General features: G+C 48.0%; 2 protein-coding genes and 1 long non-coding RNA gene across 5 annotated transcripts in view; 1 reads left to right on the top strand and 2 right to left on the bottom strand.

Annotated features, from left to right (window-relative positions):
• Window positions 1–8,174, bottom strand: part of OTUD5 (OTU deubiquitinase 5) — a 45,051-nt gene extending 36,877 nt beyond the window's left edge. Inside the window, exon 1 of one of the 2 annotated variants that reach the window (XM_053370266.1) lies at window positions 8,050–8,174. In XM_053370266.1, coding sequence (XP_053226241.1) covers window positions 8,050–8,073 — 24 coding nt within the window. In that variant the 5' untranslated portion in view covers window positions 8,074–8,174. The remainder of the gene's footprint in view (window positions 1–8,049) is intronic. The other variant, XM_053370267.1, reaches the window with a different exon arrangement.
• Window positions 8,175–8,794: 620 nt separating this feature from the next.
• Window positions 8,795–17,335, top strand: LOC128404583 (uncharacterized). Its single transcript, XR_008328141.1, has 2 exons — window positions 8,795–9,290; window positions 15,828–17,335. It is a non-coding gene; the product is annotated as an uncharacterized LOC128404583 (long non-coding RNA).
• Window positions 17,336–17,355: 20 nt separating this feature from the next.
• The window catches only part of KCND1 (potassium voltage-gated channel subfamily D member 1), a 73,493-nt gene continuing 70,952 nt past the window's right edge, over window positions 17,356–19,896 (bottom strand). For both annotated transcript variants that reach the window (XM_053370265.1, XM_053370263.1), the window contains exon 7: window positions 17,356–17,951. In XM_053370265.1, coding sequence (XP_053226240.1) covers window positions 17,735–17,951 — 217 coding nt within the window. In that variant the 3' untranslated portion in view covers window positions 17,356–17,734. The remainder of the gene's footprint in view (window positions 17,952–19,896) is intronic.

Raw genomic sequence — 19,896 nt, 5'->3', positions numbered from 1 at the left:
CTATCAGTCACTTGCGACCAAGTGAGGAAGTCTGGGCACTAGGATGGCGGCTGACGTCTCCATCTGGAGACACATCTCTGGGGATCCTTGGATCTTGCCTGTTTTCACACCCTAACAGCACATCCTTAAGAATTCTATGCATGATATTTTATTCTGCACAAGCAGAACAAATTTCAGGAACCAAAAAGTTGCATTGAAAAATACAACTTTCAAGCCATCTGGCCCCCAAATGGCAACTAGACGTTCCGTTCTGGCGACTGTAACCCCGGTTTAAGGAACCATTTGGTGCCTAGATTATATATCTAAGTTTCTAACACTGTTTACAACCTATGTTACTGCCTAGAAAACTGGGTTGAGACATAAGCAGAACATTTTAATGTTATTTTAATTGGTTTTAAAAATACACAGATGCAAACTATCCTGAGATCATTTATGAGGGCTTAAAAATTGAATAAATACATAAACCACCTCAGAGTTAAACGTATAGGCTATTTCACAACAGCTGCACAGAGAAATGTTGCTACTTTCAGACAGGATAATGAAAGATGCAGCTCAACAGGTTGCACACAGCACGCTCATTATGTGAGCATGAAAATCGCTGAAAATTTTCAAATTTAATTATCTCAATTACAGGAACTAAGGCATACTTAAAAACAACAACAAAGAAAAGAAAAATAAACTTCATTTAACAGAAACTAAATCTCTGTCTCTTCACAACTATGAGGGCTGAATGAGTTTTCTTTTTCTTCCAGTGAAAGTTCAGATTCTTAGGATTGTAGAAGATATTCTGGCCTTGGAAATCCAGACCACAACCTCTTCCCCAGTCTAGGACAACAATGACCTTCACAAAACTTTTGCAGACAACTGCTAGTGTACAAAGACAACTGAATGATGAACTTCTTGCAACTTGGAAATATTTAGACAAGTAAATATCTTAGAGACCCGAAAAGCATTCTACCACCAAAATCTAGCAACACAGTAATAATAAATATGTTGAACTATGCAGAAAGAGAGACACAACCCCAAATTTTCCAATACAGGGACTATTTTAGACTTCTCCATTCTGAAATTCACAACAGCACCTGCTCATTCACACCACACAGTGCATGTGTACTCCTCCCGCCCCCACGATCTATGTAAGGCACAGCATATTTACAGAATCAGGCAACAGCTGCTCCCTATTTCTTACTAAGCAGGTGGAACACACTTCTTTCATTGACTAACAGAAATAATATGAACATCATATGCGGCCCCAAAAGCTCTTCCATAAAAGCTTTTCTGAACAAAACAAACTCTCATTTTCTGTCCTTCCTTCCAGTGGTTGTTTTTCACTCTGGCTAAATTATGTTTACTATTCTTTTAAAAAGCTCTCCTCACCCCACCTTTTCCTTTGCATGAGTTCACAGTTAAAATGGGTAGAGTATTTGATTTTCTGCTGGGACTATTTAGGAATGAATGCCTAGAGTATTTCAGATTCCTGAGCTCTCAGCCCTTACCTGTGGATGAGTCACTTCAGCTACCTGCTGTGTTTTGGAAGTGTGTCACCCACTTCCTCTGATGAACAACAGTCCCACATCGCTTCAACACACTAATAAACCTGACCAACAAGTCCTCAACTTCAGAGTCTTTGCATATACAATTATAGTTCCCAGGCATGTGCCTACTCCATGTTTTAAGGATATACAACTGCCTTTCACAATTATGTGGAATACTGGCAAAACTCAGCAACCACAGTTTGAGAATGAATTCTCAGAACAAAGCTAACACCTTGCCAGTCTCCCATTCATTTCAATTGTTGCCATTTCTGTCCAGATACTGCCCAAGCAAGTTCAAATTTCCTATGTGCTCTCTTCTATACAGCACTTTAAAGTGCATCCTATTACATTAATGGCCTAAGGGCAATGTTTTGCCATGTTGTTTGACCTATATATTTCTTTTTTAAAAACATAGCTGGCCGAGGGGGCCAACCCAGATGAGGAATGGCATAGGGAAGGGGAGGCTTTAAGTTTTTCTGTCTGCCACAGTTCCAGTCAGAAGAACTGGGCTATACCTTTCTGCTATTTGTCAAAAAAAGAAGCAAACTTCTACACCAGTTATTTGTAAAAAAACGAAACAAAAGACACCCAAGGCAAAATCATGAACCTTATGTCTACTTTGGCCCTGAATTCAGAACACTGGAGCAATGAGAGGAATTCAGTGATTACCATGGAACTTTATTTGTCTTGGAGACGTGACAGAATCTGACCATCTTCATGTCACATATTCCCCACACAAAGTATTTTCATGTAGGAAGAAACAATTATAAAACCCACTAACATATATTGCATGGTGATGGTAAACACATAACACACACACACACACACACACACACACACACACACACAATGGCTACATTCACACATTGTGCCAAATCATGGTTTTGTGAGGCATGAATGAGCCTAACCTCCTCCCAAGCTCATACTCCCTTCCCTTTCCTTCTGTGTAGCCAGGAGGAGGTGTTGTCAAGCTGAACTCTTTCTCCTACATGCGGAAGAAAAGGGGATTGGGAGAGGCAAAGTGCAAATCTGGGAGGAGCTAGGTTCATTCACATCTCATAGCTAAATAAATGCACATGCTACAATGCACCAATTAGCTCATAAAACAGACACGTTCAGCTACCACACTTAATTATCTGCTATACTCAAGGACTTTATATCTAGAAGACAAGTGATCTGTGGATTGAACCTGGAACCTTCTGCATGCAAAGAAGATGCTCTACCAATCTTGCAAACTTCTCACATGGGCTTGCATTTGGAGGCTGGGATTCACCAAGCAGGGAATTATTTTCAAGTGACTATGACACACGGGCCAAACCCCACTCTTTCACAATTTTTCGCACCCTCCTCCTCAACAACATAGCATTCAAATAACTCTTTATCCACAGCTATTGTGCGCTCACCACACGACTGTCATGTACTATGACAGCTTGGTGTGTTAGTGCACATGCACAAGCTGACCTTCAGAACCCTGCACACAGCCACACCGTAGAGAAAAAGAAACTCCCTGAACCTGTAGGTGTGAACATCTCTGCTGGACATGCAAGATAGTTGGGACAACTAGGTGAAGGCAAACACTTCTTTCTACAAAGTGGTGCACCGTGTTAAGATGGAATCTGACTGAATACTGCAGCAATTACGTGTCCTGAGACGTTTAAGGCTCTATAGGTCAAAACCAGGCATAGGCAAGCTCCGGCCCTCCAGATGTTTTGGAACTGCAATTCCCATGGTCCCTAGCTAACAGGACTAGTGGTCAGGGATGATGGGAATTGTAGTCTCAAAACATCTGGAGGGCCGGAGTTTGCCTATGCCTGGTCAAAATCAACACTGAATTGGGCCCAGAAACTAACTGGCAGTCAATTACTCAAGCCAGGATCAGACCTTGCCCTGGTGAGCCATTTGGCTGCAGCCACACATATAACACATTGCAGTAGTCTAACCTAGAGGTTACCAGAGCATAGACAACAGAAGTTAGGCTACTCCTGTCCAGAAAGGGGCACAGCTGGGCCATTGGCGAAAGCTGATAGAAGACACTACACACCACTGAGGCCACCTGAGACTCAAGCAACAGCAATGGATTCTGACGTATGCCTTCAAGGTTGCCTTCAGTGCTACTAGGTAGGCTCAATGGTGAGCCCTCAACAGTGTTGGACTGCATTCATTTCCTCCATTCGTATTTGAGCAGTCTCCGAGCTTGTTTCCTTGCCCTAAGCTAGAGTATACCAGGGAGCCAAACAGGCTCCATGAAGCAGAAGAAGGCACTCAGAGGCGATCGTGTCAATGGCCTAACCATTTGACTGTTCCAGAGGTCAGCCAGGACCTCAACAGGACCACCAGTCATATCAGCTGAAAAATCTCCCAGAGCTGTTTGGAAACCCATTATATCCATCAGTCTCTAAGAGCAAACCATCCTAGTAAGTACCACACCTCTGTAGAGCAGAAAAGATGCTCAAAGCCTAAATCTCAACAGGAAGTGATTTGACCATGACAAGGGACTGATGTCACTATCTCCTACTTCCTTCTTCCTTCCTAGTTGAGAAAACAAGGTCCAGAGTGTGGCCTGCCACATGCGTTGGGCCGATGGCATTTTTAGACAGCCCCATGGTTCTCATGGCAGCCATGAAGTCCTAAGCCTCCCCAGAGTTGCCTTGGCATGGATGTTGATGTCCCCCAGAACCAACAGTCTGGGAGTTCTCAACACTGCCACTGCCACTAGCTCTGTCAGGGAGACTGGAGGGCAGCAAGGGAGGCAGTAAACTAGCAGAATCCCTCATCTGTCACAATTGCTCAATGCCAGGAACACACACTCTAGATCCCTCCCCCAACTGGACAGAAACAGAGAGAATGAATTTCTACAGCAACTCACTGACCCTTAAGTCTGCCCTGATACTGCACAGAGTATCCAGGTGGGCACAGCTGGGTGAGACCAACACACCCACACAGGTCTCAGTGATACAGAGCAGATCGGCCTCCTCATCCATAAGCAGATCATGAGAGGTCTTATTCAGAGCCAACTTGGTATTCAGCAACAGCAGCCACAGGCTTGAGGGGTAGCTGATAGGACAATTGCAATTCCCAAGGTTGGAGGAGGGACTGGAAGATGCTGTCTGCTGAGCTTGGGCAGGTTGCAAAAACAGTGTATCAAGGAACTAATTGCAGTATAAGGCCTCAAGAACTATGTGTGATGCAGGCCTCCCTCTGAGATTATCTCCTCTCATGTGTCCCATCACAACTGCTGGCCCACCCACTGGGGGAAATGTTAGGAGCAATACCTAATCAATACAGCAAAAGCACTGCCAAAAGCACTCACAGCGGCTGTTCTGTAACATAGAACTCCCTTCCCTGGAGAATTAGAATGAAAGTGTTTTCCAGAGCAAGGGTGAATTACTCACATATGCCCATTTATCATTTGATGTGTGGGTCTACCACCACAGATCAATTGTCACAAAACTTAGCTTTCTAACCCACTGAGGTAGCCTCAGACACAACACTTCAAATGAGGCAGTGCACACCGTGAGGTCATCAAGAGACACCCTCCCCCCATGTGATTCCACCTCAGACTTGCCATTTGATAGGTCTGTCCTGAAACCATTTTGCCCCTCCCCCACCCAACACTGCACATTTCTACACTACTCACAGTTGTTGCTGACATCCCAGTCATGGGCATGCATCATAAGGAAATATGATAACTAGGTTGGGGTTGTCAACATAAAGCAGCTGGTGTGAGGTGCCAAGCTGGCCCTTGTCATTATTTAACTGAATCATATACATAGATTTTCTGTAAATATTTGTAATAGCTTTCGATTTGACATTTTTCACATAATTTACTTGCTCTGAGCATTTGGGTATGGCAACATAAACATTTACCAATAAAACAGAAAACATAATCTGGCTTCTTTTTCAGAACACAAAAATGCTGTAGCTTTCCGAAGCATTTTGCTTAGCTGCCCTATTCTTAAATATAAGATTTTCCCCACTGCCCAGTATTCAGGCCAAATCCATCATGCTGCAATTTAAAACAGCTGCATTCCTTTTTCCTCTATAGCAGTGGGAAATGGCTTCTCACTCACTTTATTGCTGCATCTGGCAGAATCTTAAGCTAAATTCCAAACCATCAAGAATTCTGTTTCAACCATTTGACATCTGGATTTTACATCAACCCCCCCACCTCAAAACCAGGATGGTGGTGCTAGCTATTCCAAGTCTGCCTACGATCAGTTGCCACGTTAATTGCAGACTCAATGTCCGCTTCTAGACTGGACTGCCAGGTCAAAATGTTTAGAAGACACTGAAAAGGTAATCTACAGTATGTCCCAGAATCTTCTGCAGCACACAGGGTTTTTGTGGCCAATATAAAGATGTAGAAAGTGTTTTCTGAAGATAAGAAAGCTTGAACAGGTTTGCTAAAGAATGGGGGGGGGGCGCTGTGGCCCTCCTGATGTTGGATTCCAAATCCCATCAGCGAGGCCAGAGGTCAGGAAAGACGGGAGCTGTAGCTCAGCAGCATCTGGAAGGATCACAGGTTAGCCACCCCAGTAGTAACTATCTCAAGCTAGCTTGAGCATTTTTCTGCAGGAGGCCTGAGAGATAATTCCCTTGTTTTCAGGGAAAGTCATCTGAAATATTTTCCTTCTTCCCTCCCTCCCTGCAAGCTTGGGATCATGACCTTGTGGGATACAGCAATAGCTTAATATAAAGGACAATCTGCTTCTGAGTGGACCAAGAGGTTCCCTTTCCTATAATAGTTTACCAACAGGATCAGAACACCCAATATTAGCCATCAACAAATGACAGTTTGCTGCAGACAACAATGACCTAAGCCATACTTAACAGTGAGACCAAACTAGGAGTGATCTAGGAACCTACCTGCATGGAATAGCCACAGACCTACATGGGGGTGGGGTGGGGGCTCAAACCTCAGTGATCATGCACCAAATCCAGCCTCCAACTTTCCAAATAAAGGTTCTCTGGTAGGAAGTCCAGAAGTCAGTCCTGTGCTCAAGACCCTAGAGAACCACTGCCAGTCCAAGGAAACCATACTGGGCTGGATGGGCTGACTTAAAACAAGTCAGTTTCATGTATCTGCATGCCACTCTTGCAGAAAACCTTATTTCTTCCAGCACACATATTTCCTCAGTCTGCCAGTTCTCAAAACAGACTCTTCTCCCCATAGTTATTCATCTCCCAAATGTCTTTACAAACAACTTAACTGTAATCAAGCATAGAGACCCACCAACTCCCCATGCCACTACTTTTGTTGTCTTCTAAATTGGACCCTCTCCACACCTACTCTATCACTTTCGAGCTAAGCAAATCCAATTTCTTTACAGAAACAAGTTTCTCTCGAGCAAAGATCCCACCCCTTTCTGAATGTAATACTTCCATTTTTAGTATCAGAAGGTTGTCTGGAGTCACAGGATGGAAGATGCCATTTCTATATACACAAAGGCCCCATCAATCCTTCCTTCTCAAAGATGACCTCAGGTGTCACAACTACAAGCTAAAAGGCAATGTAACCCAACAGAGAATAATTCTTTGGTTCCCTTTTGCATTCCATACCATATCCAGACCCAGTATTCATTCCAGTGTTTCTACCTACAACTATAAAACAAGGGTTCCTGTTTTAACTCACAGCATTGAACTGAAAGATTTCCTGTAACCTTTCCTCAAAGAGAGATCCCCATCTCTCTCTCGTCCCCTAAGGTAACTTCATATTCTATGCGGGGCAGATGTGCTATGTTATTTTCTTTTCAAATGATGTTGAAACCCTTCTGCATCAATTGGCACAGATAAGCAAAATAGTTCCCCTCACACCCATTCCCTTTATTTGTCTCACCTGGCTCCATGACATTGTCCCACCCTTCAGTAATAGTTAAAAACCTCACAATTGCCAGAGCAAGCCTCCCCCTCTTTCAACCAAAGGGCGATCTTTTTTCTATTAAACAGCTAGGCAGCAATAACGCCACATAAAAGGGATCCTGCTTTCTTCTAAGGGAGGCCTCACAATTTAATATGCCATGTAAGTCACATTCCTGCCAACACAGTGAATCTGCACACTTCTTTTTTTTACAAAGGATACCAGAACCAAACATTACTGGAGAGACAGCTCCCCTCTTTTCAATGGGAGCCTTTCAGATTCTGCTTTACCTGCTCCTAGGGATAACTTCAAACAAATCCAGCCCAAGTGATCCTGCAGGAACCCTCAACTGCGAACAAACCCTGGGAGCAGCATGGCTAGTTGACATACTACGCTTTGATGTGTACCCATTATATAGCTAGGACGTATTTCAGTGGGAGGGCGCAAAAAGCGTGCATCACGCGAGGTAAATCAAACAATTAAACCATGCACTCCTGATGGCCGGACACCTCCGGCTGTAGGGCAATAGGGAAGCGTGCAGCCCAGCATGAAACGAAGGTGCCAAGCAGCAAGCACCCCCCCCAAAAGCGCGTGGGCTCCATAGGCCTCCGACAGGGTTAAAGACCCCGCCGTCCGCTCCCCACCCCCACGAAGTACCTGCTCCACGGTGGCCGGGTCCATGCTCTCGATGCGGGCCGCCGCTGTCTCGTACTCGTCCTCGCTGTTGTAGCCGGCGCCGGCCTCATCCTGCTCGGGGCTGTTGCCTCCGGCTCCCCCGGGCCCCGCGGCTCCCAGCCCGCCGCCGGACCCTCCGCGCCGCCGCCTCTTGCTGTGCCCGGGGCCGGAGCAGCAGCCGCCCCCGACCCCGCCCCGCGCCTCGGCCACTCCGGGGTCCAGCAGCCCGAGGCCGGGCCCGTCGCCGCCGGCTCCCACTCCGGGGTTGGGCGGCGGGGGGGAGCCGGCGGGGGGCAGCCCCCAGCGGGGCGGCGGAGGCGGCGGCGAGGCCCGGGGGCGGGCGCCGCCGCGCCCCGAGTGCGGGTCGCCGGGGCCCACGCCTCCCCCGACGCCTCCGCCGGGGCCTCGCGGGTGCGAGTCGGAGCCCGAGCAGCCTCGCGGGTCCGGACCGCCCACGCCGCCGGGGCCCCCGGGACCCCCCGGGCCGCCCCCTCGGGAGCCAGGCTGGTCCCTATCGCCGTCCCCCGCTGCCGGGCAGGCCTTCTTCTTGGGCAGGATAGTCATGGCGAGGGCGGGAAGGGCCCGGAGACCGGCGGGGAGGAAGGTTCAAGGGGGCGAGGGGTGACAGTTGCCCCGACGACGAGGGGGCGGGGGGCTCGGACAGGGCGAAGGTGGGTCAAGGGTCGGGGCGGGGGGGAGAAAGCGGCGCCCGGGAGAGAGGAGGCGGAGGGCCGCGCACCGGGGACGGCGAGGGCCAAGGGGGCCCCGCAGGTTACCCGGATGAGGAGGGCGAAGAAACAGGGTTACCCGGATGAAGAGGGCTCCGCGGGGGAGGTGGAGGGAGGGCAGCCGGGAGCGGGAAGCGGGGGGCTCTCTCTGAGGGAAGCGGGGAAGGCGGCGGCAAATGCCCGGATGGCCGGATCAACCGCGGCGCATCGCTTCCCCCGCCGCCGCCGCCGCTCAGTAGGGAGCGCGCCCGTCAATTCCCCGCCAGGCGCCGGAGCTTCTCCCGAGCAGCCCACACCAGCCGGGTCGGCCTCGTCCCCAATTTCTCCTCAGAGGCTTTCGGGCCTTTCGCGGTCTCCGGAAAGAGGCGCCGGCGGCGGCGGCGGCTACTACTACTACTACGGCCCGTCTGCGGGCCCGGCCTAGTGTCAACATCAACACAGCCGGCCTCTGACCCCGGCGAGCTCGACTTCCGTTTCCACGCCCCCTGGCAACAGGTGAGGCGGGCCCTGGGCAGGCCGTAGCAACCGCGGCTAGCCGCGCGCTCGTTGGCCGGGGGTGACGGATGCCCGTCACTGAGTGGCTGGCGCCACTGCCGGTCGGGTTGATGTCCCGCCTCTTTCCACTTTCCCTCCTCCCCGTCCCTTTTTGCGAGAGCGAAGGAGGGAGGCGGGAGTATTGTTCCCCTTGTCAGCATAGCTTGTTCCGATAGGCTAGAGAAAGTAGTTTCCGTTTCTTCATTCGCCGGCGGACACAGACCTGAACCGTGATTGGCTGAAAGTGGCCGGTTACCTCCTATTGGCTTGGAGCATTCCCAGGGTCGGAAATTGATAGATTGGACGCGAGTTCCTACAGCTGGTTGGCATATAGAATCTTATAAAGCTGATTGGTTGATTGGTTCCTAATGTGCCTTATCCCATACAGTTAGGCAGGAATCTGCGTGTTCCAGAAAAGACTTATTTATTATAGCGATTAGATTTTTCTATATAAATTATTAAATTACTGCAATACAATTGTTAATATATCTGGCCTCTTTGGGCTCCAAAAAGCCTTACTTATTGAGGCTGCGACCCCTTTGGGATCAGGAATTAATATACCTGTGGGCTTAGGAGGAATCTTCTGCAACATTTTCTGAGCTCATGCATAGGACTAGAAAACCCAATAAACAAGCATATTATAGCCCAGGTAGCACCATTTGTGATGTTGATTGTGGCCGGCAGCATTAAAGGGAGATTGACAAATTCGTGGAGAAAAGGGCTACAGCTCATGACAGCAAAATGGAACACCCACATTTAAGAAGCAGTGTCTCTGTACAACAGTTGCAGGGGGGACAATGGTAGGGGAGAGCGACAGTATTTGCTTTGTGCCCTTCTGGAAGGCATCTGGCCAGACGTTTTTTGCAATAGTAGTTGGATCTTTGACCTGATCTAGCAAGGCGCTGTGTGTGTGTGTATCTGTCACACTCTCTCTCACACACACTCTTTCATTGATTAACTAAAGGGCTGGGAGACTTTTATTGGACAACTGGATGCAAACCTATGGACGTTTTGTGTCGTTTATTGAAAACAGTTATAACTTTTCCATACTTTTATTTTAGCCCTCCATTCTAGCTCCGGATACCCCTGTTGCAAATTCCTTGGCGTGATGTGGCAGGCAGCCTTGACATACTTATTTAATTGGGTTTAATTTAATTAGATTTCTAGGATTCCACGTCAACCAGGTTTACAGAAAACAACAGACTAATTTGTGATAGGACTCAGAGCTCACTTCTTGAACACTGAGATATTGATACTTGGAATTCATAACCATCATTCTTCTTCATGTGCAGATTGCTTGTCAGAGAGAGTGCTCCTTTTCAGCATATTTAAATATCTGTTACACTGTGTGTGTGTATAATTTTTACTTTTTAAAATTCCTGGTTTTTTTCTTTTAAAAAAATCAAAATCAAATGCTAATGTTCCCAAATTCTACACTCATTAATATCAGTCTACAAATTTTACACAGATACTTTTCTTCATATCAGTGTAATCCCCAACACAGATGATTTATTAATTATCTTGGGCCCCATCTAAGCCATGCCTTCATAGTTTTAATAAATAGGAATTATAGTCCACTAGTTTCCCCCTCCAACTTGGTTAGAAAAATATTCATGTAATATTTCTTACAATAACATGAAAATGATTTTTAACAAACATGGAACTGGTAGGCCCAGGCCCCCAAAATTGTTACATCCATCTCCAAATCCTCATCCATCTCCAAATCCTCATACGCCTCCAAATCTTAGAATAAGAATAGAGCACATGACTTTTGTTTGAGCTCTCATCCAATTTTCTTTATTGGCACAAAACTACAGTAGCATCCACCTTCTTCAAGCATCTCTTGTCTCCAGCACCTTCTCCCTCATTGCACCTCAGTGATGACCCCTCCAAGACCCCCAAACACCCCAGACTTTCTCCTCCTGCATTCACACATTTTAAAGATAAATCTCTCTTCAGGTCAGTTTTATTCTCCCCATTTGTACACAAACAGGAACCTGAGTTGAAGTGACTTGACCAAGGTCACACACAGCACATTTACAGATAACATGGGAACTAGAAGTCTTCATTTCCAGCCCTGACAACTCTGTCCATGGTAAGGGATCAAGTTCAGCCTAATTTCTACCACTAACAGAACTGAGTGGTAAAGCCTTTCTTGGACTGCAGCACTTTACATTGCAGATGACTTTGTTTGGTTTGCATATTTGAATGCTTCCTTATAAGAACAAAATCTGGCTTCATGCAGAAAATTAGCATGTCAGGGTCAAAGAATGGTAGAGTTGGAAGGACACCTGAGGGTCACCGAAACCCCTACAATGCAGGAATCTCAACTAAAGCATCTATGAGAGATGGCCACCCACCCTCTAGTGGAAAACCTCCAGTGAAGGAGAGGTCACTGCCTTCCAAGGGAATCCGTTCCACTGTCAAACAGCGTGTACCATCAGAAAGTTCTTCCTGATGTTTAGTTGGAATCTCCTTTCTTTTAACTTGAAGACAATGGCCTGGTTCTACCCTCTGGAGCAGAGGAAAACATAATTGCTCCATCTTCCATGCGACCGTCCTTTAGATATTTGAAAATGGCTATCGCATCTCCTTTCAGTGTCCTCTTTTCCAGGCTAAACATACCAACTCCCTCATAAGGCTTGGTTTCCAGACGCTGGATCATCTTGCTTGCCCTCCTCTGCACATGTTCCAGCTTGTCCACATCCTTCTTAAATTGTGGTGCCCAGAACTGGACACAGAGGTACTCCAGGTGTGGGTCTGACCAAGGCAGAATAGAATGGTACTATTACTTCCCTTGATCCAGACACTATACTTCTGTTGATGCAGCCTAGAATAGCATGAGCTTTTTCTGATGCTGCATCAAAGGGTTCTGTCTAGTCTTCTCCCTTCCTAGACATTTTACTTCTTTAGATATAGGGAGGCCTTTTTTTTTAATGGAGGAGCCTTCAGACACCACCCACTGTGCAGCATGAAGTTATACAGCTGGGATAAAGCTTTACCACTTGATTCTGCTGCAGTATTACCAGGCATGCTAGAATTCTCCTACAGACACAACACTCGAGGGCCTCCACTGGAGGGGCTATATTTTTTGCTCTCTTGTACATGACCAGATGGAGTTGCTCAGTGCAGCACCAGCTGAAGGAAAGCAGTTCCTAGTATGGCCATCAAATCTAGAACAACTGTCAGTGATGGGTTCTAATCAGCTCCTTCCATTTCTCTCAAGCAGCACCCTTAAGATCAGAGCGGAGGGAAACGGCATCCTTCCCATTTTGTTTAAGTGGCTCGCAGGAGCTGCCTTTTTGATGGAAAAATCTGGCTCCCTCCCACTCCTTTCTGCAAAAAGGTAGAGGAGGTGAAGGATTGCTCTTATGTTTAAGTCTCTAACTGCAGGAGGGGTAAAAGTGGAGTCTATGCTTGGAGTTTCTCCATCACCCTCTCCCCTTCACGAGAGGGTTTTCTTTAAAAAACCCCAAAACAAAACAAAAAGTTGAGATTTTGAAATGAAGAAACAGTATTTTGCTGGGCCTGTGTTAGTGAACAAGTTGACATGTCGAGAAAGTCTACAGAGTGTGCAGAGGCAATAGTGATGCAACTGTTGCAACTGTAAATAATTTGTTTATTTAGCCTTATGCCCAGCTCATAAGTCATGTCATGTTTCCTTTGCCACAGCATAACTGTTGAAAGAAGGCAGTGGACTCAGTGGGGAATCAGCTTTGGTCAAGTCCACAAATATTAGTTATGGTTAACTGTTGGCAAAACATGGACCCAAAAGGGGGGCTCTCCTGCCTGGTCACTTGGGAGAAGGTTCTGGCTTGCCACAGGTGAGTAGGGGCTTACAACCCAAAAAACAGGGGAAGTGTACTTTGTGTACATGTCTTTGAGCCATTCACAAAAGTGGTTCACCCCTTAATGAACTCTTGAGTGGTTCCACTGGCCCGGCAAACTTTGGCAATCTGCCTGTGTGAATTGGCTTCTTGAGTCTGGAAAGGAACAAACGGCATTTCCCCAAGTGTAAATAAGTGACTACAACAGAATTACCGGTATGTATCTCTGTTTGTGGGAGAGAGGTAAAGAGAGGGTAGAGTTGGGGACCCATCGGTCTACAGTAGCAGATCTGGTCTCAAATTTCAGTAGCACCTTGTGTGATGCCAAAATTCAGCAAACCCCCTGCCTCTTGTGCTCCTCTCCCAGATTATAGTTGCAGCATCCCCAGCGGCACCCGCAAGGCTCCATGCACAGTGTGACCAAACTGGTTGCTCTCCTTTAAATCCACCTCTGCTGTCTACACTGGCTGTCAGCAGCCTTCCAGGGCTGCAGGCCAGGGTCTCTCCCAGTCCTGGCTGCAGATGCCATGGGGATTGAATCGGACCTTCTGCACCCAAAGCAAATACTCTACCACTGGCTCCCCATTGGCTTGTGCCCACAGGGGTTAGTCCTACAGCTACTCTGTGAACAGGACACACACACACACACACACACACACACACACACACCCACACACCCACACACACCCTTGTTTCTCAGGGAATATGTGGAAGATTGCAGTTACTTCTGTAACAAGCAGTCCTCTCAGAAGACCTGTTTATTGAGCAAGCATCCAGATTAGACAGCTGTTTAATGAGCATCCATCCTGATTTGTCTGCTGGGAGGTTAGATGCCATTGCATCCAAGCAAATGTTAACCTGCACTTTTCGGGGCACTTTTCTGCCACTTTCTTTATCACAAAATGTAGTGTCTTTTGGGGAAGTGGGTTTGCTGTGCAGGATCTCCCATTCAACTCTCATTGTGCAGCCCGAATTTGCCAGCGTATGTTTGAATCCTACTGGAAGTGGGCAGAGTGGACAATGCACCTTGTGATTATGCTCCTAATCACCAAAGTAGCCACAGCAGTGTTCCACATGTGGCCCGCTTCAGACGTTAGCAGTGCTCACGTAAGTATGACAGTGGCATGGAGTTAGCCAGCTGCAATAAAGCCTGCATTGCCTCTAAATGGCACTCAGAATACCTTGGGCAGCTTGCCTTGTGGCAGAACTCCCTTTCCCAACAACATCTCACACGTCCAGATGTGTCCCATCAGCCCCTGACTACAACTCCCACTGGCTGGGGCTGATGGGAGTCATAGTCCAAAACATCTGGAAGGCACCAGATTGGCAATGGTTGGGATGGCACAGTGCTGCCCATCCTACACTGGGAAACTTGGAAGCAAGAGAAGGCAAATGGACCTTCTTTTGGTGGGGGCATTGAATCTAGCAATGATTCAAGCCTCCATAAGAAGGCCTACACTTAGAGGAGCTTAGCCATGGGCATGGACACCCCCCCCAAATTTAGGGTTGCCACTTGCCCCCTGAAAGATGGTCTGAACCCTGAACAGGTTTTTTGGGGGGTGGGGTGAGGGAGGAAACACCAGGTGAAAGTTTCCCCCACATAAATATGTGGTGCAGCTGAAATGTCACCTATTAGATTTCTGCCTGTGAAAACTACAGAGTATTTGTCAAGGATGCAACAACTCTACCTGTGCTAGAACCCAGAAAGTCTGGGGACCTGATCTATTCCACTGAGTAATTTAGGCGTGTGACTGGGATGGAAGAACAACAGCTCCAAAGAAACACACACACAAACACACACTCACCCCGCTCTTGACTTGGGTTATCCTAAATGGAAGACGGCTGTTTGCCCTTTGCATATGTCAAACCCTGGGAATATTGCTATCTGTTTCAAGAGGTTGGAGTATTCTTGTTTGGTATTGAGGAAGTTTGGGAATTTGGGACATTGTCCTCTGTGCTATACCTAGCAGGGAAAATGGAGCAGCATTTATGTTCAAGAGAAATGAAATAGTTATGCTCTGCTCCAAATCTGTCCATGTTGTCTCTCTCAAGCACCCCAGCCTGAGCAGGGAGGACGGGAACTGTAAACTACGGATTGATCATCCAATAATTATCTCATCTCACACTGTGGGGGGTCAAGAGTGACCCCTGCGGTGTTTTGGGACACATTCAATGTGGTTCCAGATGTAAAAGAGTGGCGAACAGCCAGAACAAATGCATCCTCGTGTCTTTGCTTAAAAGGAAAGTGGAGTAGAGATTTCATTCACAGTTACGTAACTGGAAGCCAGCCTGATTCTATGCAAATTTGCTTGGAAAAAAGTTCCACTTTGTTCAGTGTATCTTGACCCCAGCTAAGTGTGCATAGTAGTAATTTAACCTCTGTTAGGGTATAAGGATCCCCCCCCCACTTTTTTTCAGTAGAGAAATAGACACTGGAATGTTTGATTCAGCTCAAGGAACCTTGTTCTGATTCTTCTCACTTCCTCTCTACACTTCTGTGCCTTTGCGGCAGCCCTTAAATCCACTTATGAGACATTTCCACCTCTTCTCGTGTCATTCATTCATCGCTCCCGCTAGCAGACACTATGATTCTGTTCAAAAGTGCATTTGAGTTAATTGATCCGCATTAAAGTGCCCAGAAGTAACTGTTATTTCTTTAACCATCCAACAGGGGGAGATGTTGATTTACAGGTACTTAATAATTGCTGCAAGGAAAACTCTGGTTAGAAAATGAATGTGGGGTCCGGGGCAAGAGACAGCCCAAGTAAGCTCTATGTTTCACGTGGTCCTATCGAAGGATGCTAACTTCAACACATCCACTTGGATCCCCCTACTTTGCTAGAGCTGGAGACTGACCAGAGGAATTTTGTTCCCCAGGCATCCTCACGCTCCATTCTTCCTCATTCATTTGCTGCTGCTTCTCCAGACAAGGCCTCTGTCATAAGCCACCAGACCTTACTCCTCTCTGAGCTTAACTCACGGGTGACTCCTGGCTACCCAAGGCCATGCTGACTCCCCACCGGTAGCCAGGAGAGAGAAAGCCAAGACGCTGAGCAAAATAAAGAGTGGCCAGCAGATCGAAACAAAAATGGCTGATCCTGTTGAGAGAGCAACCTTTGCTGGACGCTGAGAGCCAGCCAGCTTGATGCATGCAACGGGACTTGTGGCTCACTTGATACCTAGAACGGTATCCGCCATCCCACCCAAGTTCCTTTTCTGCCAGGTTCGGTTCCTTCTCCGGTGAGCACACGGAACGGTGCGAGGTTTTCAGGATCAAGAGCCAAGTCTCTCTTTCTCTCTCTTGATCATAACCTTAAAAATGTCCGGAGGAGGAGGAGGAGGATCACAGACCACAGCCCTGCTCTGCAGGTTTGGTTCAGTTCTTCACAGCGTATCTTCCGTCAGGGTAGGCGGGTGGGGTGGGAATGGGGGACACGGCTGCACATGCCACGTGGTGCTCTGTAGCCGTGGGCTTTGGATCCCACTCTTCGGAGGTATAATACACATGCACAGTCTCGATGCTACGCAGTGGGGTGCAGGGCTGTGGGGGGGTGTCGGGAGAATGATACATGAGATTCCCATGAGGTGTCGTGTTTTGGTGCAATAGACTTTTTTTCTTTTTTTAAAGTGCAGTTTCCAAGTTACAGAACAGGTATCGGGAGGAGGGCAGAGAGAAAAAAAGGCAGAGAGATAGACAGGGAGACAGGGGCTTCTAAGGCTCCGTCCGTCCCAGAAATGGCTCAGCCAGGAGAGGCAGAAGATTGGGGGTGGGAACTGGTAGGAAGCTTAGCCGGTTCTATTTCCATCCCTTTCCCCCAAAGGCTTCCTCATCTTTAGCTGGAACAAACTCCAGAATCCCTTGCTCTAACCACTAGGCAATACACCCCCCCCAACTCTGATCATGCTTAGGACCAGAATCAAAGAGCCTCGATCCTCAGAGCTCGCCTTTCCATCTGCAGATGGGCATCCATGACACCCCCCCACTCTTGACCTCCCTCACCCAACAATCTTGCAGTCCCACTATTAAGACCCCTGCCCTCCACAGCCAAAGGTAGGATCCAGCAGCCCCTGCTCCCTCTCCCTGCTGCTGCAATGCCCCCAAACCCCTCTCAGAGTCAAACCAGGGATTTTGACTCCGCCTGATCCCAACCTAAGGAGTAATAGGTTTGGTATAGTGTGGGGAAAAGTCTTCCGGATATGTTCCCTATTACCACTGAGGTCCACCTATCGGAACCCAGTCCCCCCCGCATCGCTCCACCCCTTTGCGGTTGCATAGCATCGGGGACCCACCTCCCCTCCTATATGGCTTTGATTGTAGAGGGGGAGCTGGGCGGGCATCGGAACTCCCCCTCGTGCGCCAGCTCCCCCTGTTGGTGGCCAACGATATCGCCTCTGAGGAAAGGACTGCGCGACACACGCCCCCTGCTGCCCTCCTCCAGCTTGCAGTTCGACGGGCGGGGTGGGAGGCACGGGCAGAGGACCCCGTCCCCGGCTCGTAAGCAGGACCCAGGCAGCCAGCAGCCACTCTGGGCAGAGGAGGGAGTCGGGACAAGTACCCCGCCCCGCCCCAGTCTCCCCTTACAAGGAGGAGATCTTGACCGTCTCGTGCAGTATGTAGGGGGTGGACAGGCTGGAGTTGCGCAGGGGTCCGCCAGGGCCTCCGGGAGACGGGGGCTGGCTCTCATCCGGCGTGTTGGCAGGAGGGGTGGGGATGCAGATGATGGCTGCTGTGAAGTCTGTGGTGTCACAGTTCAGCTTCAAGTTGTCGTGGGTCTTGGCGTTCAGGTTGGAGCGGCTGGAAGAAGGGGAGACACCGGGAGAAAGAAAGGTTAGGAAGGGGCTTTGGAGGGGGGGTCTGTAGTCACCTGCACCTTCCCCAGGCTCCGTTCTGGCACATAGTCTGGAAAAAAAACAGGAGGTGGTTAACTTAAGAGTGCTTTTGATGATTTGCAGCAGCAGGAGTGGGCAATGTTGCTGGTCTGCATCGCCCATCAGCCCTGACCTTTGACCTTACCAGCCAGGGCTGATAGGAAATGCAGTCCAACAGCATCAGGAGGGAACATGCAATTTTGCTGGGAGGTCTGAAGCCCAGCACTGCTTTTATTTTAAAAGGGATTGTCCCATCCATTTCCTATGACCATTTCCACTGGGGCAGTTTCATCCATTTCCACTAAATACATTTAGCAGTGCATTCAGCACATATTTGCTGATCTGCGTCTACATATTTTGCACGTGTACTACAAAAGTCAAGCTGTTCTTGGGCCAGCGTCTTTCACAACCCATCATTGTTCTTGGAAACGATGCCTTGGAGAACAGGGTTTAGAGTAGGGGCTGGCAACTGCAGTCCCCAGCCAAGTTCAGCCCTAAACGTAAAGGGCCCCTTAGGTCCAGTCGTGACTGACTCTGGGGTTGCGGCCCTCATCTCGCTTTATTGGCCGAGGGAGCCGGCATACAGCTTCCGGGTCATGTGGCCAGCAGGACTAAGCCGCTTCTGGCAAACCAGAGCAGCGCACGGAAATGCCGTTTACCTTCCCACTGGAGTGGTACCTATTTATCTACTTGCACTTTGACGTGCTTTCAAACTGCTAGGTTGGCAGGAGCAGGGACCGAGCAACGGGAGCTCACCCCGTCGCGGGGATTCGAACCGCTGACCTTCTGATTGGCAAGTCCTAGGCTCTGTGGTTTAACCCACAGTGCCACCCACGTCCCACCAAGTTCAGCCCTAGAGCCTAGAGTGTGGTTATAACCATTACTACTACTACGACTACTATTATGACGACTAATACTAATTAAATGTATATACCACTCTTTATCTGAAGATCACAGGGCAGTGTACAGTAAAATATTTAAATAAACATAAGCAAACAAACAATTGAAGTTGCAAACAACAGAGCCAGAGGGGAATGAAATGCAAAGAAATAACAAAATAAAAATATTCCTTCCAGTAGCACCTTAGAGACCAACTAAGTCTGTTGTTGGTATGAGCTTTCGTGTGCACGCACACTTCTTCAGATACACGAAAGCTCATACCAATAACAAACTTAGTTGGTCTCTAAGGTGCTACTGGAAGGAATTTTTTTCTATTTTTTTTTACTACAGCAGACCAACACGGCTACCTACCTGTAAAGAAATAACAGATAGCAACAATTTGGTTCTAGCTGGAAAGTATGCAAGGGATTACAACAGCAGCGAAGGGTGATTAAAAAGCAATCAGTTTGGCAATGCTGAGTTAGCAGATAGCTGTGCTGAAAAAAAAGAAACCCTTTGTCTCTATTCACCCAAATGAGCATGTGCAGAGTGCTGGTCCATCATCAGTGATCACCCCGCTATAGCCAGATGCCACACATCTGAGGTTAGGGGGAACAGTTTCAAAGATCAAAGAATGCAGCTCGCAGGTGGGTTTGAGCCCAAGCAGGGAGGGTGGGGGACACTAGTTGCTCCTTCACATGACCAGTGTCTGGCTGGAGTATAGGAGGCAGCAACCAAAGTTGATTCCCTCCACTTTGCCACTCATGAAGCCAGGCACTGACCACTGTTTGTGTGGCACTGCAGCTCTTCTGCCAGCAGGTGGCAGCAGATTCCACACTTCGGGAAAAGGCCCTCTATAATATGCCACAGAAAAAGCAATACAGTTCGGCTCAGCAGTACAGTACTAGAGACTTGTAGCTAAAAAGCTGCTTAATCCCCCCTTTTCAACACTGGAACAGACTCCCTTGGAAGGTAGTGGATGCTCCTTCCTT

Source organism: Podarcis raffonei, chromosome 17 (genome assembly GCF_027172205.1).
Source record: "Podarcis raffonei isolate rPodRaf1 chromosome 17, rPodRaf1.pri, whole genome shotgun sequence".
Lineage (NCBI taxonomy): Eukaryota > Metazoa > Chordata > Lepidosauria > Squamata > Lacertidae > Podarcis > Podarcis raffonei.
The sequence above is the reverse complement of the archived record's forward strand: the minus strand, read 5'-3'. Positions and strand labels throughout refer to the sequence as shown.